Source organism: Orbicella franksi, chromosome 9 (genome assembly GCF_964199315.1).
Source record: "Orbicella franksi chromosome 9, jaOrbFran1.1, whole genome shotgun sequence".
Classification (NCBI taxonomy): Eukaryota; Metazoa; Cnidaria; class Anthozoa; order Scleractinia; family Merulinidae; genus Orbicella; species Orbicella franksi.
In genome coordinates this window covers 29,324,455-29,347,024 of record NC_138153.1, presented here as the reverse complement: position 1 = coordinate 29,347,024, position 22,570 = coordinate 29,324,455, and the positions used below count along the sequence as shown (strand labels likewise).

The following is a 22,570-nucleotide window of genomic DNA, read 5'->3' as shown; positions in this document are numbered from 1 at the left end:
AGCAGAAAACCATATTTTTAAAATTTGGCTAAACAATCTTTTTCGCGTTTTCTCCGAATTTAGGCCGATTTGGGGCCGTTCTCCACGTTTTCAGCCCATTCCGAGGCAAAATTCGAAATTCGGAAGATTGCTCGATTTGTTGTAGATTCTCTGTAATTTCCACCAAGACACAAACTTTGAAGCCTCCTCGCTATAAAAATCGCACTGCGGCTGCGCAGTTGGCCATTGAGCATGCGCAGTTGAACAAAGTGTTGAATTTTGGAGCGAGAAGCGGGCAAGTTCAAGATGGATAAGGTTCGTGTCGATGGGGTTTAACTAAGGCTCCACGGCCGCGGCCCGTGTGTTTGGCTTCTTCTTGATGGGATATGGAAAAAGCTAGCCCTTTTCCTTCGGAGACAGTGGATGCACACTGGAAAAATTCAGAAACGGTCCGAACTTTGCGCTTCAAGCTCCCTCTTACGGAAAGCGATGACAAGAAGTGTCCGGAGTTTTCGTTTCTGGACCTTGTAAAAACTTCTACGGTGGGTGAAGTTTAAGCTCTCCAGGGCTCTTCTTCAGAGCGGAGGCAATTTTATCAATAAAGCACATCAATTTATTGCTGATTTTTGTCGTTGTTAAAACATGCCCGTGATTTTTGATTCCCTAATTTTTTTTTCTTGCTCGCGAAGTCCAGTGATACTCCGGAGAAAACCCCGTGGAAAGAAGATGGAGAGGAAGAAAATCTAAGAGCTTTGGCCAAGAAGTTTGAGGAGAAATATGTAAGTTGTGCACCTCTGTCAGCTCAGTGCGTTTTTTTGTCCAACACTCCGGATTCCTTAGAAACCGCAGTGCCGTCGAAGCCATGAAATGCGCGATGCGTATATAGTAAACTTATTTTGAAATGGAGATCGAACACGTTTACTCTTTTACAGGCACCCAAATCTAAGAAGCGAAGACGGGATCGAGTGGAGGTACAGTAAAAATTATAGTAAAGTGCTCAGTCATTTATTTTTCGTCAACGTTGTTAAGCTTAAGCTCATACAAGTTTGCGTATTAACCGAGTTGGTTTTCTTTGATCAAGTGTTTTTGTCGTTCTTGTGTAAGCTTAAATTAACTTATGCCACAGCATGGATTAGGAGTAGATTAATTGCCTCTAGCCTGGAAATACTACGAAAACCGTTGCTTTTATGGGGGCGTATTGATTCCATCGGCGTTAAAATAATTTGAATCACTTGTTTTGAGTAGCGCTTATGTTACTTGACTAATTCATTATGTTTATGACATGACCCTGTTGTTGTAAGTTCGTAACTGCCTTTTTCTGAGGAGTGTAAAACGTTTTTGACTTTATCCCATTGTTTGGCAAGCATTGATATGTTGAGAAACGTGGTTTTGTGTATTAAATTCTCTTGTAAAGCATTTACAATACACCTTTAATGTGTGATATTTATACATGACGATGATGGCTTTTTTGCGTTATTTACAACGTTGTCGGTTTCACTTTACCGGTTAAATTTCTCTCTCTTTGTGTTGTACGTCAATGTTCAACTTGATTCCTTTGAACAGTGTTTGTGATGAAATGTTTCTAACTGAATATTTTTAGAATTTTAGTTTCTTATCGTAATATTTTTAGCTCGCAATCGATTTTCTTTGAATAGTTAATACGGAAGAGTCAGGCCAATTTTGTTTCCGGTTGAAAGCCAGGGTAAGATTTCGTTCCAGAAGACGAACCATTCTCTCTGTGTAGGGGATTTTGCTGCGGTGATTCTACAAAATCCTATGAACCCTTCATTGGTTCAGCTAAGTCTGTTTTGAAGCAATAACAATATCACTCAAACTGGTGCTTTCTATCTAGTTTTATACTCGAGCCCCAATACAGTAAAAAGTTTTGTTTTAAGTGAGGTTATTCATAATCTAAGGTTAGAACATCACAACATTTTGTTCAAAATATTTCAGTATCACAGAATTATTATTTCGGGTAATAAGACTGCAATTTTGCAATTCTGAGCAAAGCACAGACCATGTGTCATATCTTCAGTCAATATTTGATAATGAAGACTGTACACATGGAGGGGAGGATGACAGGAGGGGCAGCAACCAGGGAGTGAAGGGGGCAGAAACTCTATGGAGGGAGGGAAAGAGAGTGTGGGAAGTGGGATCTCTTTGGTAGCTGAAACTAGCAGAAATAGGAAAAAATTTGCAGGGAGGTATGAGAAGTGGAAAATCCAGTATGTAGGCATTGTAAAAACTGTAGACTGCATACTAAGGATAAACATTTCTTAAGTAGAAGGAACAGGCCTTACAAGCATGTGTTTTAGGAGTATCTTTCTCCAACATTAGATCCCAGTAATAAATCCTTCTGCTTACATCACCATCCAAAAAAAAATACATCTCCATATATCACCACCCATCTTGTAACAGAAAAGTGCTCTTCCTTTGTTACCCCATGTGGACCTGTATAAACTTCCCCCTTCTCCTTACATCACAAATTGTTTTATGTTATAGTATATTTTACAATAACTTCAGAAATTCTTGTGCGCTCATTTTCTAATTTTCATTGTCAATAAGCGGACAGACTCATGAATTTATAACTTATGCAAAGTTCACGCAACGAGTGAGAGCAAACAATATGACAGTTTATTATTGTCGTCAGTTGTTTATGTGTCTGTCCTGTTATCGACAATGAATTTTGTCATAACATTGTCTACGGCTACTTTGACAATGTTTATGACAAAATTCTAGATTAATAACAGGACAGACACAGGAAAAACTGATTTCAATTTGTTAAATAGACTCTCTATTTTTCCACGTCCCCATCTCACAGTGTAGTGCTCATCTATAGGGATGTGCATAGCACTCTAAATTACAACAAAACAAGCTAAATTTCTCTATACCACAAGAATGTGCCCTTTATGAATTGGATTTCAAATCTAAACAGAATATACCTCCATTTCAAAACCCAGCTTACAACTACCGGTATGTGTAAAAAGAAAAAAAGACCATCTTGTGCCTGTCATCATACTTAATGCTTTTGTGAATTGTGCTTCACACTTTGCTCCATTAAGCTGCCTGTCCTGCACTTGTTTTTCTAAAAACAGTCAAACCTCACATTACAACTTGAAAATCAAGTTAGTTGTTTGAGCCAAACAGATGCAAGGTCTTGAAGATCAGTTGCTGTCCAATGAAACCGCTTCTGTTTAGTGACATGTTTGTTGTTTTTTCCCTTTGTCCCAGGATTTAATTGATGTTACCTATGGCTATGATGAGACTGACCCGTTTGTTGACGACAGTGAGGCTGTGAGTTCCACTTTACATTTTGTTATAATATTACTAAGGATTTGACAAGGTTTAGGCAAATGTTACCAATCAAAAAATGGTATCCATCTCATTCTTGAAGAATGTGAGGAGAGCACACTAATTTTGTTGTGTTGCTTATCGCTTCACAAATATACAGTATCTCTGAAAGCTTTACCTTATATCCAGCAAAAATTAGACTGCTTAGAAGTATTATAAATACACCATATCTACAGAAATAACATATATAATTTACACAGATATTTTGCGAGTTGCTAAAATACAAGCAATGAGCAAAATGTCTGCACATTAAATGTTAAACCATCAAATAAAGGTTTTATAACTCCACCAATATGTCATTTTCTAGTCTTCTGGCATCTAGTTTTAAATTCATCACAATTCATCTAAAAATTGTACCAGTCATATTAAGTGCGCACAGCAGGCGAAAACAAAATATGTTACTCTACAGTTGGACTCCACAGGCTAATGTTTTTCTTAGTCTTTTGACCTGATATGGTAAAATGATATAATTGAAGAATAATAAATAAGTACTTTTGCTTGAATACATTTAATATATTTAATAGGTATTGCAGTACATGTAAGTGTTCTCCTGATTGTATTGTAAGAGGCACTTTGGATTCTAATTTTTGATTTGATTTCCTTAGCATGATGAGTTTATCTCAGCTGACTGGACAACAGAACATGGTGGTTTTTACATTAATCAGGGTATCCTAAACTTTAGGCCACTATCCCCAGCTGGTGAAAGGTAAACGTTTATGTTAATAGTTTTTTTTTTGAGACTATTTTTAATGTTTCTTGGTAATGATTATGCAAGTGAACCCTACTATGATATGCTGTTCTGTGCTAAAAGAATTGTCTGCTCTTGATTTTTGTCTATATGTAACTACATTCATTTACATTTTAGTGAGGATGAAGACTTCAAGAAACCAAAGAAAGTCAAAACTAAGACTCCCAAGGTGTGAATATTTATCAACATTAGTCATACATGCCTGCAATTGAACAGTTCATCAAATATTCTAATGTACTTGCAATGTAACATACAAGAACTTGTGTAATTCAAGTTATAAGGAAAAAAATCCAGATTATGAGAATTTCCAGAAAATCAAGGCTGGAATGGATGTAAATCATGTTTCAACTACTGATGACAGCTCCTTTAGTTTGCAATGAAAATCTTGGAATTTATATTTTGCTGTAATGATTTCTAGAAAATTCCAAAGGTGCCTAAAGTCAAGAAGGTCAAGGACCCCAGTGAAAAGAAAGAAAGAAAAAAGTCCACAGACAAAGAGAAAAAGCCACGAAAGAGCTCCAGGTAAGCTCGAAAGATCAATTCCTGCTTTGTTTCTAATGTTGGCACTGAAAACTAACCATCCATTAACTCAACATCTTGAAGATTTTTTTTTTAATTCTTGTCACCTGACTGTTGGACTATTTAGTGATTTTACGGTTGATCTTGATTAATCTCAGGAATTTGGGGATTAATTAATGCAGCACTAAATGTAAAAGGCATGACTGCACAGTAAGCTGTTTTTCTACAAGCTTATCTACATTTTGCCATGTCATGCTGCAAGATAGTTCATGGATGTCAGTGTATTACTTTGTAACATTTTTGTTGAAATATTATTTTATTTTTTTTTTAAGTGGTGAAAAAGACAAAGAAAAGAAACATAAGAAGAAGCTTAGCATGGGAAATGCAAACATTACAAACCTTTTATCGTCTCCCTCTTCCACTGCAAAGAACACTTCAATTTCTGGAACAATCTCTTCAAATCCTGCTCTAAGTCCTAGTGTGGTTTCACAAGGACCAAACAGCACTTCAACCAGCCAGTCTTCTCCTGCAAAATCACTGAATTCACAGCTTAGCAATCATGGAGTTGTAAAAACTGAGCCAGGGAATTCAGTCATGGTACATGTGAATGGTAACAATAGTGTTGCAGCCACAGAAAGTACGTCTAGCACGCAACCTGATAAAGTTATTAGTGCTCCTTCCAATACTTCGCTTCAAAATGGAATACAATCGGGAGATGGGAATTTAGAGGTGGTAGAACCAACTCTTCCACAATGTTTACCTGCGGACCTGGAAAGCTGTATCCTGAGGTTGAAGCAGGCTGGAAGTGCCAGTGGAACTGAGGGGAAATGCAAGTTCTTTAACTCTGATGTCAACCATATGTTGCTGGAGTGAGTATATTTTGTTTCCAAGAGTTGCTTTTCAATACTAAAGCTTCATGGTTTTGAACTTTGCATGCTACCTGCAGAGAAACCCATGGTACCTTTAGCAGGTGGACTTTTGAGCATTGACAACCACAAGACAAACATGAACAACCATGCCAGAACACTCAAAGACCTAGGTACATACTAGTCTAGTCTGATAACCAAGTATCAAAACAATGAACTTAACATCCTGTTGTAATGATAGAATAGATGTATAGTTTGATATTGTAAGTATAATTGAAAATTTAATGTCCTGTTGTAGGCTTCAAACCAAGTCAAGAACACTTAGTGGCAAAGTGCAATCGGTAAGGCATAGTAAATATAAGTAAATGTATTATTATTTTTTTAAATGCCGATTTTTGTATGTTAAATCAACAATAGTCTCCCTTTGACACCCAAAGATGGTCAGAAATTTGTCCACAGACGTTTCCTGTTCCAAGAAGCAAACAGTGGAAAACTGTTAGCTTGGAGGACCAGACAGTGTTTAAGATCAAATATCCCAGTATGTTTTTAAGTCAAATGGAGGCTATTGTGTTTATTACCCTTGAAATATTTTTCACAACACAAACATTGGGGAATATTGCTCAGATATTCCCCAGTTTTAGCTAATTAGGGTATATTCAGTCATGTGACATGTTTAGACCGATTGAGTCTGAGCAAAAATATTTGATGGATTATAATGGATATTGTCCAGTTTTACATACAGATATGAGTTTGCTTTCTTATGCTTTATTGCCTAAATTTGTATATGAAGTCACAGGAGATTTTATTCATATTAATTTAACCCTAGTTCTGCCTGCATTTCTAGGGTATTTATGAATTTTTGGCTTACTATTTGCCATGCACCAAGGAGACATTGAAGAAAAGAGCAAAGAATCTTCTTATAAATGAACAGGTGAAAATAGTGTTTTAGTTTACTAGTTTTGTTCCTATTACAGTTATTAATATTAATATACGACTTTGTTTCAAACTCTTTTGTTATTGTTTAGGCTGCTCGACTGAGAGAGCCAATGGCTAAACTCAAAGCAGGTTAGTCTTGTAATTCAATTACTAATCTTTGTGTAGCTGTGATGGGAGCCATTTATTTTTCATTAAAAAAGTGAAAGGTTGTTCTGTTGCCATAGAGTAAGCCTAACATGAGTGGTATGGTTGGCAGGTGGGAAAAGCTGTGGAAACAAAATTCTATGTTTTAACAGCTTTTTTTCCTGAGTGTTTCTGAAACTCCATGGAAACAATGAAATGGAGGATGCTGTGTTTCTATAGTTATTTCTTTAACATTTAAGATATGTTTCAGTTGCTAGTTTTATAGAGTTATGATACAGTGGAACCTTGATTAATTAATGAAGCTCTTTTGACAAAATCCTAACTATAATGAGCAGGATATTCTTTGGCCCAATAATGGTAAAATATATGTAGAAGAATCCCGATATAACAAAACCTTGTTATAGCAAACATATTTTGTCAGCTGCCTGGCCCTTTGTCATATTGAGGTTCCACTATATGTGGCTTATTGAGCAATTGTGAGGTCAAGATGGCTGGATTTTGGCCAAGTTCTTTGTGTGGCTGTTTATGGCAGGAGATACAGTCCTGTTTCTGTTGAGCTACAGGAACACTGAATTGGGTAAATTGGGAAGTCTTGTAACAGCTGTAAAAACAGTCACCTAGATCTTGTTTTTCCTTAGCATTTCTTGTATGATCTCAAACTTCTACTCACTGAAAGAATTGAAGCAGTGAGAACGTATTGTTCAGTAAAATGACTGTAGTGTAGCTTTGGAACATCCTAACAGAAATAGTTAGCTAATAGTCTTTGTCAGTAACAGTAGAGAAAAACCGTTAAAATGTACAGTTTAACGTTGTTAACTTTTTTCTAAGGGAAATAAGTAACATTGTGTCTCTGTTTCCACAAAGCTTATGGGGAACACATGGCAACTTTCAAAGCTCAAAACAATTTCAGTTTCCAAAGCAATTCTTGTTCTCCCAAACTCTGTCTCTTTCCTTTTAGAAGCACAGACAAATGCATCATTGTTTTTGTGTAAGTTAAATCAATTAACAAATCATTGGCCTGTTTTTCATAGCTGTGGATAGAGTCATACCAGAGCAAGTTAAGAGATTTGAAGAAGAGGTTAAGAGACATGTGGAAGAGGAAAGTCAAAGACAAAGGTAACTTTATAACTGTACGCTGAAAATGTTATTTCTCCTTGTACTCCCCATTTTTAAAACGTTAGTTCTGACAATTTGTGTTGCGTACTTTTAAAATGACTTTGACCTGGCAGTTGCAAGCTTACAAATCTTAGATTTAGCTGCACCAATTTGTTAAGAATAGGGTTTTTCAGCCAGCAAATTGTAATACAAATGCATTTACATTTAAAATTAAGAAAGAAAGAAAAAATGTAAATGAAGCTCATTTGTAGTTTGCAGGCAATAGCGTGCGCTGAGTCCTTTCTTGTGCCAAAATTATTTTCTCTCCAGATTCAGGTTTTGTTTAGCAAACTTCCTTCAAAAATCCAAACGTGTGTAAGAATACATTTGATTTTTGTTTAAATTACCATCTCTTTTATATCATAAGAAAGAATGATGAAAAATTTGACTGCAAAAGACATTTTAGATGATTAATAGATGACTCTATTTAACTATTATAATATTACTTGCCTTTGTCATTTCTAGTAAATATGCCAACAAACTTTTCACTTGTACTCTGGAAGTGCTTTGAAATTTTATGTGGCTTATTTTATTATAGCAGTGCCAAACAAGATGGAGAAAATGCAGATGATCATAAGGTATTTAACTTGGTGTTTTATTTTATGAATACTCCTTTGACTTTTAGTACTCTGATGTGAAAATAAAATACTACTGGCTGACAATATTTCCTTGAATGATAGCATTCTGTGAAGTAAAGTCACTGCACAAATTAGCAGAACTCAGAACAAATGTGCATAATTTTTGTGATTTATTTGTGTGTGGATATGCTACTATTGTAATGTTTTTCATTACAGAAGGAACTTTTCAAGTCAGCAATGGAACTGGTTGAGGAAAGTGAGAAAAGTGATGAGATCACAACTCCTACAGATCCAAATGTAAGAATGGTTACTGAATAGAGTGGTTTTCCAATGAGTGTCGAACATAATCAGGCAATTACTTTGGTTTTGGTTGTGGTTTTACTACGTTTTGAGATTGGCTGAGTAGTCTAATTGATAAGTAACTGGTTTGGTCTTGGTTTTACGACACTCGGTTGAAAACCGTTCTAGAATGATGAATATCATCAAATTCACATTTATTTGAATCAGAGTAAATTAAGACTTATTAACTCAAGGGAATCATAAATAATAATTAGTTTGTATTGACTTTAGGCACCTGCTCAGCCAGAAGATAAGACAAAGAAAAATGTCCCTAAGCGAAAATTCATTTGGACTGATGAGTTAAGGTAAATACTGCTACATGTAATTTTTAATACACAATGTTCTAAAAGGCCCATTTCGACCTACTAAAATTCTAACTTGGCCCCAGGGCTCAGGGGAATAAAACATAAGAAATTAATTATTCATCGCTCATCCTCGATGTGATTTCTTTTGTTTTATTCTGCTAAGCCTCAGAGCCAAGTTAGAATTTTAATACATCAAAATTGGTCCATTTATTGCATTTAGTTTGCTTATGTTTACATTTTAAGTGAGTGGTGAATTGATGACACATAATATTATTTTTAATGCAAGTTTGATTGGTGCATATTTAAATAATTACCAGGCAGCTGTTGTGTGATGTTGTCGAGATGAAGATCAAAATCTTTGAAATGTCAAAGACTAGAGCCCAGTCTGCTGAGGAGCATTTGAAGGTAAAATGTGTGCATTTTGTGATCACACATGTCTTCTGTTTATAGGCTGATGAGATGGTCATAACACACCATAATTTAATGGTTTCTGTTCAGTTTGAAGCCTTCTTTGCTTCTGACAATTTCCTTGTACCACTATAAAATAACTGAGGGTTTGTCATAAGAATTTTTGTTGTCTTTTTTGCCTTGATTCTTTTATTAAGATTAAATTTAGAAATACCGAAAAAAAGTGGAAAAACGGAATGACACTTTGGTGTCATCTTGGTACCATTATTAAGTGAAGAATGCCACAGAAAAGATAATTTTGTTCTTAATTGATTTATTCTATGTCACATCTTTACTTTTAGTATAAATTGTCTTTTCGGTTGTATTCCTCACTTGATAATGGTGCCAACGTGACACAGAAATGTCGTTCCATTTTTTGGATTCTTTTCTTAGTAACTTTACAGTATTGTCTGTAAACTTTTGTTTCTCTGTTCAGGTCTTCTTTGAAAATGATGTACGACCATTGTGGCCAAAGGGCTGGATGACAAGCCGGTGAGTTTCTTTGGCACAGCAATACTTAACTGCAAAATCTCTTAAGACCCTGGGGGACCTATGGATAGTATTTACCTTTCACTTGGTATTAAACATAGCATTGCATTAATGATGTATGAAAATGATATTAAAAAATTAATGTTGATGTCTCTCCAACTTCAGAATTCTTTTCAAAGAAAGCAAGCAGGCTCATGGAAAATACACAAGTGTTCCGTAAGTGTTTCTTGTTTTGTTTTAGGAACTGCCGTGTAGCGAAATCCTCAGATCTTGAATGTTTCATTTCTGAACCTAACATGTTCAATGTTGTTGTTGTTGTCTTTCAGAGCAAGAGTCTATAAAAAAGGTAAGTGTCAACAACCAGTCGAGATGGTCAGTGGTCATTGACAATCATCAGTTGTTCGTACATGTACATATTTAGGTGAAAAATTAGTTCCAGACGGTATTCAAACCCATGACTTCCCAGCTAGTATTGTGCACTCAAAACAGTTGTGTTTTTGTTTTCATCTTTTTGGGTTCCCTTCTCACTTTTTGCTTTCAATTAGTTCACTTGGGTGTTGTTGGGTAACAGCTGTTGTGTGTGGTGTCACAGTGAAGAGGGTGAGAATCAAGCCTGAATTTTATACATGTTCTTTCCCTGCCTATTGGGACCTATCTGCAGGGAAATTAAACCTATCAGATATACTTGAGGCATGAGTTACTTGTCAATCCCAGCAGGAGGTGAATTTTATCCTAGCCTGTACCATCAAACCCATAATTTCTTTCAATGAGGTAATACTTTAGTTTAACTGCATGCAATTTGTATATGACTCTGCTAGTGGCTATCTTTTTCTCTTTTAGTTCCGAAACTGTTTTATAACTTTCTTTCCTTGATTATCTTTGCTTTTTCAGCACCTGGCCCTAAGAAGCAAGGGGAATCCCCAGAAAACCAGGACAGTGTAAGTTAAACCAGTCACATGTTGTTTGAGAATACATGGTCATCTGTTTCATCATGTTGATGTTTTATCACAAGTAAATTTGTTTGCCAAGAGTTCATTTGTGCACGGCAAACACGAAAAAATGCATGCAATTGAAGAAATGCGAGAAGGTTTATGTTTTTATTCTTATACCCCTTTAGAATGTTGGCAATGCTGATGTAAAAGACGTGGCAAGTGCCACTCCATCAGTGGTAGGCACTGGAATTACCTCTTCAACCACAGCACCAGCAGCAGTACCAGCAATTTCTGCTTCATTAGCAACAACAGCCACAGCTTTATCGGTTTTGAAGAACCTTGCACAGTCAGACAGACTTGCAGATATCAAGCCGACTATAGCAGCTCTGGCCACTGTCATACCGGTACACAAACCTGTTACCACTACAGCCAGTGTGACCAAAATGGAAACCACTGCAGTGAGCAGATCAGGTCCTGAACAGAAACCTCAAACTGTATCAGTAATCGCTGAATTAAACCTTGCTCAGAAAGATACTGCTCAAAAATCTGTTACAGTGAAATCACCTCCATTGTCAGACAGTCTCCAGTCAAAGCCTGCTGTTACAATATTAGACTTTGCAGACATGATGATGCCCCAGGGGCAAACAGAAGCATCAAAATTGCTCCATTCTCAACAGGCTACTCCTCCAAAGCAGCCATTAGCTTCTTTTCTCAACAAGATGCCTGCGTCACCCAAGGAAAAGCCAAGAGATCAACTGTTAACTCATCTACCAAGTTCTGTGATTACTACAACAACAATTTCACTTCCAATCCAATCGTCCACCATTTCACCTGCACGAACTCAAATCACCATGTCATCTCCACCAAAAATAATTCGTTCCTCTCCTGTAGTTGTTCAGAGCACCAGTCATTCAGGATTGATGGCGGCATCTGTTGGGAGTCTTGCGGCAAAAGGGTTACCGAACAAGTTCATTGATCTAGCAGCATCTTCACTAATGCAGCAACAACAGGCAGCTGTCTCTCTTACTACTCCATCTCAAACAATTTTGGACACCATCACTTCACCAAGAAGGTGAGGGAATACATGTGTCTGTCTGTTTTGCTCTGCAGTGCAAATAACTATTTCAAGTCACAGTTGTCACTGCAGTCGTATAGTTATGGCCTTGACCACAGCCGTAACAATGCAGGGCCAACTGTATTCCTCACCAGGGTGATCTTAAACTGCATCGTCATTTTCCACAGTCTGTCTTGAAACTAGCTGAGTCAAAAACATGCTGTTGATAACATGAAGAGAAATCATTGTTCAAAATTTATGATTGATATAATTTTGGTTTGTTTTATGTTTTTAGACCAGTGGATCTCAAAAGCTGCCAAGCAACCCATTCAGGATTTGTCCCGGGATTATCACCTCAATCCATTGCTATGTCACTAAGCTCTCCCATGACGTCACAAGCACTGCATCAGCCACAACCTCAACCTCCTAACCTCACCTTGTTTGGTGCTGCTGCCAATCTGCACAGCAAGGCCACCACACCCTTGACACATATAGGGATCGTCCCATCCAATCTACAATCTGCTATGCTTCACCTGTCTCGACAACAGCAAGAACAACCGTCTGGCATTGTACTCCCACAAAATCACTTTAATCCAGGTACTGTTTTTTCTCTGGGTTCCCCAGTTTTCCGCCTTCTACAAGACAGTGGATTTTCCATTGCTAATTCTCATTTACCTTTTGCACATTTTTACTATATATTTATTTCTAGCTTAGTAGCCTACTAGGAAATGTGATAGAAAAGTGTTCTTTCACAGTACATTTTGCTTAATTGTCCACCTCTCTTTTATACTTTAAAATGTTTATAAATAAGTATTAATGAAAAGTGTATTAAACTATTACCAATAAATGTCTTAAAGCAATCTAAAGAAGGACACTTTTTTGATAAACAATTTTATTAACCCTGCTTTTAATAAAATTAACTGGCAGTTGGTGAAGATCACATCAATTTGTTAATCATGTATTGAAGATTGACATCATGCAATAATATTTATTGATTTTATTTGACTAATCATAAAGAACTGCCATTTGGCAATGACCACTGGATTTCATAGATCATGTTTCAAAACTGTCATGGAATGATTCCACATACTGGACTCACCAATAGTTAGGCAGTACCGCAAGAGACAAGCAGCTGCCCCTCTACAGTTGCCCTGTCAGCTTATGCTGACAAATTTACTCTGGTTAAATATGTAGTTATTATTACTATTATAATCTTATGCAGGCCACAAGTAATCAAATTACAATAGTCATCTACACTACATATCTCACTGATAAACAGATGACACATAATATTGCCTAATTTTTTAACCTTCTTCAAAAACGATTTACCAGTAACCTCCAACAGAGAACTTAAATTCATTTTGTAAACTTGTAGCACTATTTTGAGACATGTTCATTTAAATTTCAACAGTTCTCTTGGGGATGAACCCAACAGCCAACCAGAGCTTGCCCTCATTACAGCTGCCCCATGGTGCATTGCTGTCCAATCAGCCTGTATTTCAAGGTATTTAGGCTTGACTTCTTCCATGTCTTTACATTCATTCCTTCCAAGGGGAAACAAATGGAACAATTTATCCCTAAGTTAATCATTTTAAAATGTAACTGTTTTTGTTTAAGTATATATTTTTTTCAAGATTAAAGGCAAAATTGAGATATTTTGATTTGCAAATTCAGTTCAATTAAAAAAATTTAAACAATGATTTTAGTTACTACTACTACTTTTTAGTTACTAAAGTTAAATTCTTTGAATATCAAAATTGTGTCAAATTAAATATAAATATGCAAACCTGATCTCCACAAAGAATTGCAAAATATGGTTATAATTTTTTTTGTCTCATAGTAACACAAATGTGGAGAGTAATTTTAAATCTCAAGAAAACATAATTCCCATAAAATAGCCCATCTTTCAAGTCGAAGCATTAATTTAATGGTCAAAAGTAGTTATTGATAGTTATAATGCATCAAATATTTTCGCTTGCGCATGACTGGTCTAAACGCATTACATTACTAAATATGCCCCTGACCAGCAAAAACTGGGGGATATCCGAGTGATATTACGCAATTACGTACCTTGCAAAAAACATTTGAAGGATAACAAAAATGAGAGCCTCCATTTGACTTAAAAAAATATTCTCATATATTTGTCCTTGACCATTGTCTGTTCCTTGAAGCTTACCATTGTCCTTGTGCTTCTCTCTTAGAAAACTGTTCTCTTGGAACAGATAACGTCCTCGAACAAATATCCAAACATATCTTTGTACCAAATGGAGGCTGTTGTTAATATGTAATTGATGTATTTTTGTTTTGTTATTTGTAGATCCAAACCAAACTACTTCAAGCGGAACTCATCCATCACCATTTTTACCTCGCTTCAGCTAATTTTGTAATTAAGACAGATGTATTCATTCTCTGTACAGCTTAAATTTTTGCCATTTCTATTTTATACTTGAATGCAATTTAATATTTGTCATAAATACAAGGGATATTAGCCAGAAAAAACAATTAATAGGTATGAAATAATGATAGTTATAGGACGGTTTTCATTTGAGTGTCGAAAGTAATTAGACAGTTACTTTGGTTTTGGTTTTGGATTTGGTTTTACTACGGTTTGAGATTGGCTGAGTAGTCCAATTGGTAAGTAATTGGTTTGGTTTTGGTTTTACAACACTCAATTGAAAACTGCACTATTTACTACAAATGTTTTATTGATTGGCAAGTTAGGATCATGTTGAGCAGGTTTTAACCTCCAAAGTAATCATGGTCTAATTTCTGTCGACAACATCTGTGCAAAGGTAATGCAGGTCAGGGACGCTTTCCATTCAACCAAAAATGCCGAAAATTTTGAAACTGGAACAAATGGTACAGATATTCTTTTGGGAAAGTTTCCAGAAAATCTGGAAATTGTTGAATTTTTAAAAAGCGAACCATTCAACCAAAAATCCCGCAGAAAAATCACATGGAACAGAAATTCCCAGCAAGAAATTATCTTCTGAAAATTTCATTACACCAGCTTTTGTTGTCCTCTTTTCTTGAAATTCTGGGAAATGCTGTTCCATTTGTCACTGGAAATTTCTGGAAATTCAAACTTGCATTTTTGGATGAATGGAAAGCATCCCAGGTTTTCCAACTAAACAGTATAACACAACAGACATGCATGGTGCTTATGATTGCCAGAAAGGACCAGTTAGCTTGAATTTTGAACAGTGATAAGTAGTTTTTGCACAATGTGCAAATTAACTAACTTACATTTTATGTTTTGGTTTCTGGTTATTGTTTTCCGTTAATGGGAGACTAGAAATGATACAGGATGGTCTGCCTTCCATTTCAAATGGGAAGAGAGCAGTAACCTCTGGAGGGACCTCAAAATGTTCTGCATGAAAATGTCTCTGTACCATTTGATTTTCTCCTGAAATAGTTTGGAAATTTTTGGTGAAATTGTAAGCACCCAACGATGACAAATGATCATTAAAAAAATGGATTCAAAGTAATTCAGGTAGAGTTGCCATTGGTTTGGTTATGATAGGTTAAAAATGATGAAGTGTCCACCTAATGGATATGTAATCAGTAGATGTTTGACTTAAATAATACACTGGTGAAGGTTTAATCAGTCTACATTTAGACATCATGATATTGTGGATGGGATCAGATGATACATGTAAGCCAAACTGAAAGGGAATTTAAGGCTAGCTACAGCTAAATAGCAGATTGAAAACCTTTGCAAATTCTAAGTGTAATAAATGTAACACACACAGGACTAGAATTTGAAACTTGGCTATAGGTATTTTCAATGACATGCTATTGTTTCCTTTTTTGCGATGTGAGGGTGGCAACAAGTTACTCGCTCAAGGTATAGAAAGTCTTTATTCTTTGGTCCATCGCTTTTCAAACCTGCTGTCAGTATTTGTTCACACAACTTTCATTCATACTCCAATGCTTGGTACATTCCTTTATGTGCATAATTTATTGTGTTTGATGTGAGTCAAACTATCCTTTTGATAAACAATTTTAACATCTTGAGATCAGACCAAATGTAAATGAAATTTCTGACTTCCCCCTAAAGGGTCTTGACACTGTTCTTTCCTCTAGTGTAAATGTAATCAAATCATCGTTAGGTAATGAATATACCTCAGAAACTAGTTAAGATATAATTATTATGTTCATATGCTTGGAAATACTCTGTACCTATCTACTGTAACACTTGAAATTTTCACAATTTCATTTTCTAAATGTGCTATGAAACAAATCTATTTTTTCTTCAAACCTACTACAGTCTGAAAAGATGTTATAAAATTTTGACAACCTGTACAGAAAACTGTTACCGATATTTTGAGAACTCCTTGAACTTCCACTTAATGTGGGACATTCCATTTTCCACTCTGCAATCCCCTGTGAATGACATTTCACACAGTCCCCTGAATGGAGAAAAATAAATAATTTTTTCTCCTTCAAGAATGGGCCTCTTATGGTGCAGGAAAAAAATGGAAAGTGCCAATAATGTAATGTTGCGGGATTATGTGTGATGCTGTTTGTCTTCTGAATAGTGACTTTTTCAAAGTGCTATCTTTGTAGTGATGTCCTTATCAAGATTATAAATAACTTATTTTTCCACAAATTTATTGACAATTCTAAACAAGTGGATGAACTCAGTAGCCATACTGATGGTGTTTGTTTGTCCAGCTTTTGAATGATATTATTATGAGCTGCATTCTGGAAAAATGAATAAACATTTGCACATAATCTGCTTCTGTCTCAATTCGTGTTGTTTCTGAACTGGGGAACTGAAATGACAGTGTTTCATGACATTTCCAAACACCTTGAAGTTCATCTAAAATACCCTGTTGTGTGTCTTTTTTCAAATGTCTTGGTTTTTGGAAATGTGGTAAAACATGGTCTGTTGTGTTTGATATAATTATTTCTTCCATTAAGGCAACTTGGCTCTTGTTCTATAACTGGAACCAAACCAGATTCAGATTGCAATCCAAATGTTTTACCTCTGCATTTCTCAATCAAGTGGGCTCCCTGTTTAAATATTATTATTATTATTATTATTATTATTATTATTATTATTATTATTATTATTATTATTATTATTCAGGTTGTAATCACATACATGTCTGTTTACAAGCTACAACAGTTTATTTCTACTACAGTAACTGTAAACAACTAAAAGAATTTACAAGATTATAGTTATAAATAAATAAATAAACAGTACAGTACAGTACATACAGTAGTGGGCCACCCAAAATAACTAAAAAGCTAAACTAGTTGGGTGACCATAATTATAATAATTAAAAATGTGAGAGTCAGGAAAGAGGCACAACAAATACATTGGTACACATAAATATCATAAACTTGGTACAAGAGTAAATATACAAAACAAAGCAAAATAAATAGATACAAACCATCAAAATATCAGTAAAGATTAATAGAGACTAATGAAATGCGAAGTTTATACTTTACTGCAACAGAAGATTGTCTTTTTGAATGCAAAATTCAAAAGTTCCAAGGTATGTCTTTCACTGTCTCAAATTGCTCTTACTAGAGCTTTTAGTAAGCCTCATCTGCCCTTTCTAACCATACAATGACAAACTTTCTTTGAAGCTCCCAGTAGATAGGTAATTGCAGCCCCCGAAGTAGATAGCAGATTGCAGCCCCTGAAGCAGCTGAATTATGACATACTTTACAATTTGTTAAAATTACAAACCTTTTTTTTACGGTACATTTTTTATAACATTACAATCCAATACATTGCTTACTATACAATACTGACGGTACATTACTTGCAATAGTTTTGTAACACTAACAGTTGGCTACCTACAATACTCGCATTACATTGCTAGACATTACATAACTTACAATGTTATTTTGACATTACAATCAAATACATCAGCTGCTACATAATACTAACAGTACAATACCAACAGTACATTACTTGCAAAAGATATAATTCAATCCTATTTTTAATTTATTTATAACTTCGTCTTGCTTTGTGTTTCTTCTGTTTCTTTCCTGTCTGTGGATTTCTTCGCAAGTGTTCCACCAACAATACTAGCAAAAAGAATCAATCCAAGCCATTTGCTGGACTTGAATTTTGACAAGCAGTCAGATGACTTGGAGAGATTGACATTTTTAATCTAAAAAAGAAAAGAAAAGCACATTCATGAAACCTGCCAAACATCACCTGAAAATCAGCTGGTTTTTTTGTTGTTGGCACAATGGCCTATATACTAACAGTGTGTCAGGATTCAGAAGTCCTCTGTCAGGTTAAATGTGTTGAGTGTCCTTTGGCACGCTCACAGTGCCTTTGTCAACCCAGGAGTATAAATGGTATACTGGAAAATTATTGGGGCTGCCAATTTATCATTGCTACCAAGTGGATTGAAGTGTAATCAGTACAAAAGACTGCAAGTCTTGGATCACATTTTAAATTCTGAAGGCATTTGGTTGTAATGATTGCAATCATTATTTTAGTGTAAATTATGTACCTGCCATGCGAGATGAGAAGCAACACAACCCAGTCCAACATAGTAAGGCCATGTCTGATCACTGTTTATTCCAACAAGAACCAGGCTGCTCAACATTAGAGCACCGAATCCTGCCAGCCACAATTTTGTTTGCTCCCCAAAAAGCAGTGCTGTGGACTTGACACCGATTAAGACATCGTCTGCCTTATCCTACAAGAAGAAATTACAATTGATGCATTCTACCAACAGATGCATAAACATTATTGAATTCAATTTCCCCTTGATCTCTGATGTTTATGTTGATGTCAAACTAATTTAAAAGCAAAAAAAATTACATTCATATGGATTTCTGTGTAGTTTGTCTATTATTAAATCTTAAGTAATCCTGAATAGCGATAATCTTATAAACTTTTGATACTTAATCCTACCTTCTTGTACACTTTGTGGCATACCAGGGAAGTTTGTTTGACCCATGGTTCAGATTTTGCAGAGATGTAGTCAAGCCAAAATACCCATGGCGAAAACAAACGAGTCTGATATGCTGTCAAAGTATACCAGAAAGGCACAATTACCATACCCAAATTTGGTCAAGTGAGCATGATATTGTAGCCATATCAGGTCAGTGACTTGATATTGCAGAATATCAGGACAGTAGACACAGCTTCTAGTTGGCTACATGTAATTGCCAATTTGGGTATTTTAACTCACAATATTGTTGCCTAGATTTGCCTTGCAGTGTGTATGAGATTTCTTCAACTAGCACTATTGGTCAAGAAAATGAGAACCTGTCTGTTGACACCAACATTAAGGGGAAGTTATCATGCACATGATGAACTTTGCACAGATAATATACCTAAACATAAGTTTTCAGAGAGTTAATTCCATTATTAGGTACCTGATGGGCATAGATAGTGTCATAGATAAGTGTCCAGTTGATTCCCGCAAAATACAGCGGCAGACAAACTGACCAATCACAACTCCCTTGCACTGCAGCATAGCCAAGTAGGGCACCCCAGTTAAATGTCATACCTACATAAAACACAGTATGCAAATACTATAAATAATAATATTGTTGCAGAGACTTTAAACCTCTTACAGCACCAGATGTTTGATGAGCCACCTGAAGTAAAAATAGTCAAATGAAAGTTCTGTTGTTGTTGTAATAATGTATCCATCCAAAATAATCCTTGTATAATTTCAACTACATTTCAATTTTTTTTTATTTTGTCATTTGCAATCCATCTTATTCTTCCTCATTAATAACAACTATCCGTGAGTGATATTTTTAGTGTTTTCTTCTTATTTACAAAACTGTCATCTATTATCTTCACAAATCTATATCTCTAGCTTCAATAAGTCTTTCCAAGTGGCTTTTTCCCTCTGTTTCAGTACGAGTCCTGGTTCACAACCTTTCATATATTAATGAGTTTGATTTGTCATACAATGAATGCGCAAGAAAATCTCATTTCAATATGAAAGGTTGTGCACCAACACTCATTTTGAAACAGAGGTAAAAGCAACTTGGAAATGGCCTATTAGGAAGCAATTTTCTTCAACAGAAAAATGGCATAAAAATTGTGATACAGCTCCTCAAACGGTGAATACGAGCAGAAAACTGCTCACCAAGGAAGGCTTGAGGCCAGTAAGTGATTCTTTTCATCAGAGGATATGTCACTACAAGTCCAAGGGATGCCGCTCCAAGAATTATACTGTCAGTGTTAAAAGAAAGAAGATCAAAGTAGATATTTACTATGGGAAGACACAAGGGATGCTTTGCATTATGCCAGACCTCACTCTAGTTACTTCCATGAATTTTTTCAGACTTAGAGAATAATAGCATTTTGGAAATAATTTAATTTTAACTGATATGGACCACACAGTACATACTGTGTGCAGCAAGTTGTAAAACCAAGTACGGTTACCTGTAGTTGTTTAGCGAGAGTAATATTGAGAGCCCAATGCTCAACTGTGCTCCAAGAAATACTAAGGCCTGGAAATGCGTAAGAGTACTATTGGCTAGTGGTCTGGAAATAGTGCGTGCCACCTATATGGGCAATAAAATCAACCAAAGTCAGCTTGTGGTACTGTATTCTCATTCAGACTATAGGATTGTCTCAATCAGATGCAACATCAGTATCTGAAGAATAATGTGCCTTTAGCTCAACTCTAAAAATGTCTCTGTCACAGGCTGGAGCCAGAAATAATTTAAACTTCCAGTTTTTTTTTATTCCATTTTTCACAGCAAATATGGTCCAAACCCAGTTTTGGGTATCTCACACTGCTGTAACTTTAAATTTAGTTCACAGTCAAACCTCCACTAATGGCCAACTCTCTGCAATGGCCATTTTTTCTGTCCCAGTGGACTGTCCATACATTTACTTGTATTGTAGCCTGCGAGCAGGCGCACTTGTTTGGGTAGGGTATCGCAGGCAAGGTTGGCAGAGCTGCCGAGAGCCAGCAAGACGAATGGGGTGAGGACCATTCCTCTCGCCAGCTTCACCAGCTCTCAATTACGGCCCTTCCCCACAATGCCCTACCCAAACAAGTCAGCCTGCTTTCAGACTACTTTTATTTTCACCTCTCTACAATGACCATCACTCCAAAACAACAATGGCCACTAAAGTGTGTCCTAACAGCCAAAATAACCTAGTTTCAACAATAGCCAGAACAATAGCCAAAACAATTAAAACGTTCTCTGGCTGAAAAATTTCAGTTAAAATAAGCTTAAATTTAAGTTGAAATAAACTTAAATATTTAAGCCAGAGAACGTTTTAATTGTTTTAATATGTTTAACCCTGGTTGCTTGTCTATTTTTAATAGCCAGTTAGTCAATGACTAACAAACAGAGTATACAAAACCTCATATTTCGTTTGGAAAGGTCACAAAACTTGATCCATACCGCACGTTTGTCTCTGTTTGGTTTCTGTTTTTTTTTTCTTTTTTTTTTTTTAATATGTAAATATTTTGATTACATTACCTATTTATGTTACAATAAGCACCTTTTTACTCCCTCCCAAAAGACAGGTGTCATATAATACCCCTACTGCCCGTAACAACACTCAACAACAGCCACTTTCCTCTGTCCCCAAGGTAACTGTTTTGGAGAGGTCAGCGAGAGGGGGGGGGGGGGAGGTTTCCCATATAAAAAGAACAGGGGTGCTTGTTCGAAATTTTGAAAAAGAACCCCTAAGAGGTACCAAGATCCTGTTTTGTCGTTGTAGCCCGAAATTTCCCCCCCTCCCTTAGAGGTACCAACTCTTACATAACATATAATCTCCTGTCATATTTTTTCAACTCAATGCTTTAAAAAATACCACACAAGCTCCTGCTGTGGGCCTTTTGAGGCTGAACAGCCTAAGAGGAACAAAAATGTCTATTTTAACCCCTAAAAGCTGCAACAAGCAACCCCGTCCTTTTTTATATGGAAGCTCCCCCCCCCCCCCCAGGAGGGAGAGGTTCAACTGTACTTAACCTCCTTACCTTCTTATCAAAATCTACATCCCACATGTCGTTAATAGTGCACCCAGCCCCTCTCATTACCAGTGCTCCTATGCCAAAAAGAGCCAACATTTTGAGGTCTGGAAAAGAGCCAGGAGATGCTGCAAGTGCTATGCTCCATGTGCATGGTGAATACAGTAGCCATGTTCCTACTGGTTTGTCAAAGCGAATCAACCGAAGATAAGGCTGAATGGCGGGCGGACAGGCCTCCACAATGCGTGCCGTGTTTACATATCTACGAGAGTGATAACATCTGTTTGTTTTTACTTTAAAATACCTAGAATCAACACCACAAGATAATTTTGTGGCTGCTGGTCTATTCTCCACACCAGGGACGCCCCTATTTTGAACAAATGTCGCTCGAGTTCTCTGAAGCGGATCAATTTTCATATGTTTGTGAGAATCCTGTCGTTCTTGCCAAGAAGTTCTACTTTGGATGGTTGATCCGCAGAGATGGCGCACAGGAAACACTCTAGCAACTAAATACGATGTCTTAGAAGTACATCCAGGCAACATATTGGGCACAACAGATGAGCAAATTCGGAAAACTGCGAAGTCCACCAGGGCCGCCATGTTAGTGTTTAGCGTTATGAGGCCTAGTTACACACTTGATTTCTTATTGGTTAGATAAATTCCAATGAGCCAATCAGCTTATTTTCTAAGGTAGCCTCGCCTCTTCTATTCGCTCCGTTCATTTTCAGCGCCAAAATTCGAGTAAGTCACTGTGAGTCTGTCTCAACGTTCTTGTTCATATTACTCTAAATAA

General features: G+C 36.3%; 2 protein-coding genes across 3 annotated transcripts; one reads left to right on the top strand and one right to left on the bottom strand.

Moving 5' to 3' along the window:
• The first annotated feature begins 232 nt into the window (after nucleotides 1-232).
• Nucleotides 233-16,650, top strand: LOC145497860 (ubinuclein-2-like). 2 transcript variants are annotated; one of them, XM_081477721.1, is made up of 24 exons: nucleotides 233-521; nucleotides 669-758; nucleotides 912-950; nucleotides 3,211-3,273; nucleotides 3,936-4,036; nucleotides 4,196-4,247; nucleotides 4,497-4,600; nucleotides 4,930-5,466; nucleotides 5,762-5,804; nucleotides 6,308-6,394; nucleotides 6,489-6,528; nucleotides 7,575-7,659; nucleotides 8,237-8,276; nucleotides 8,493-8,573; nucleotides 8,847-8,920; nucleotides 9,238-9,325; nucleotides 9,804-9,859; nucleotides 10,022-10,072; nucleotides 10,183-10,202; nucleotides 10,748-10,794; nucleotides 10,974-11,860; nucleotides 12,138-12,439; nucleotides 13,254-13,346; nucleotides 14,160-16,650. In XM_081477721.1, exons 1-24 carry the CDS (start codon nucleotides 366-368, stop codon nucleotides 14,219-14,221), a joined length of 3,198 nt encoding a protein of 1,065 aa, XP_081333847.1. In that variant the 5' UTR covers nucleotides 233-365; the 3' UTR covers nucleotides 14,222-16,650. The 2 variants fall into 2 exon arrangements, with proteins under 2 accessions (XP_081333847.1, XP_081333846.1); XM_081477720.1 differs by having other exon boundaries at nucleotides 660-758; nucleotides 14,160-16,648.
• Nucleotides 16,651-16,965: 315 nt separating this feature from the next.
• Nucleotides 16,966-22,378, bottom strand: LOC145496698 (4-hydroxybenzoate polyprenyltransferase, mitochondrial-like). The gene is made up of 6 exons (XM_081476430.1): nucleotides 21,787-22,378; nucleotides 20,229-20,350; nucleotides 19,930-20,015; nucleotides 19,202-19,335; nucleotides 18,328-18,516; nucleotides 16,966-17,976 (listed from the first exon to the last, which is right to left on the bottom strand). The coding sequence occupies exons 1-6, from the start codon at nucleotides 22,375-22,377 to the stop codon at nucleotides 17,812-17,814; spliced, it is 1,287 nt and encodes a 428-aa protein (XP_081332556.1). The 5' UTR covers nucleotide 22,378; the 3' UTR covers nucleotides 16,966-17,811.
• Nucleotides 22,379-22,570: the final 192 nt, after the last annotated feature.

Coding starts and splice junctions, on each gene's coding strand:
- LOC145497860 (XM_081477720.1), top strand. CDS start 366: ATGGAAAAAGCTAGCCCTTTTCCTTCGGAGACAGTGGATGCACACTGG. Junction 3,274..3,935: donor TTGTTGACGACAGTGAGGCT/GTGAGTTCCACT, acceptor TGATTTCCTTAG/CATGATGAGTTTATCTCAGC. Junction 6,395..6,488: donor ATCTTCTTATAAATGAACAG/GTGAAAATAGTG, acceptor GTTATTGTTTAG/GCTGCTCGACTGAGAGAGCC.
- LOC145496698 (XM_081476430.1), bottom strand. CDS start 22,377: ATGGCGGCCCTGGTGGACTTCGCAGTTTTCCGAATTTGCTCATCTGTT. Junction 19,336..19,929: donor CTGGCCTCAAGCCTTCCTTG/GTGAGCAGTTTT, acceptor TGTTTTATGTAG/GTATGACATTTAACTGGGGT. Junction 18,517..19,201: donor ACACTATCTATGCCCATCAG/GTACCTAATAAT, acceptor TTCTTCTTGTAG/GATAAGGCAGACGATGTCTT.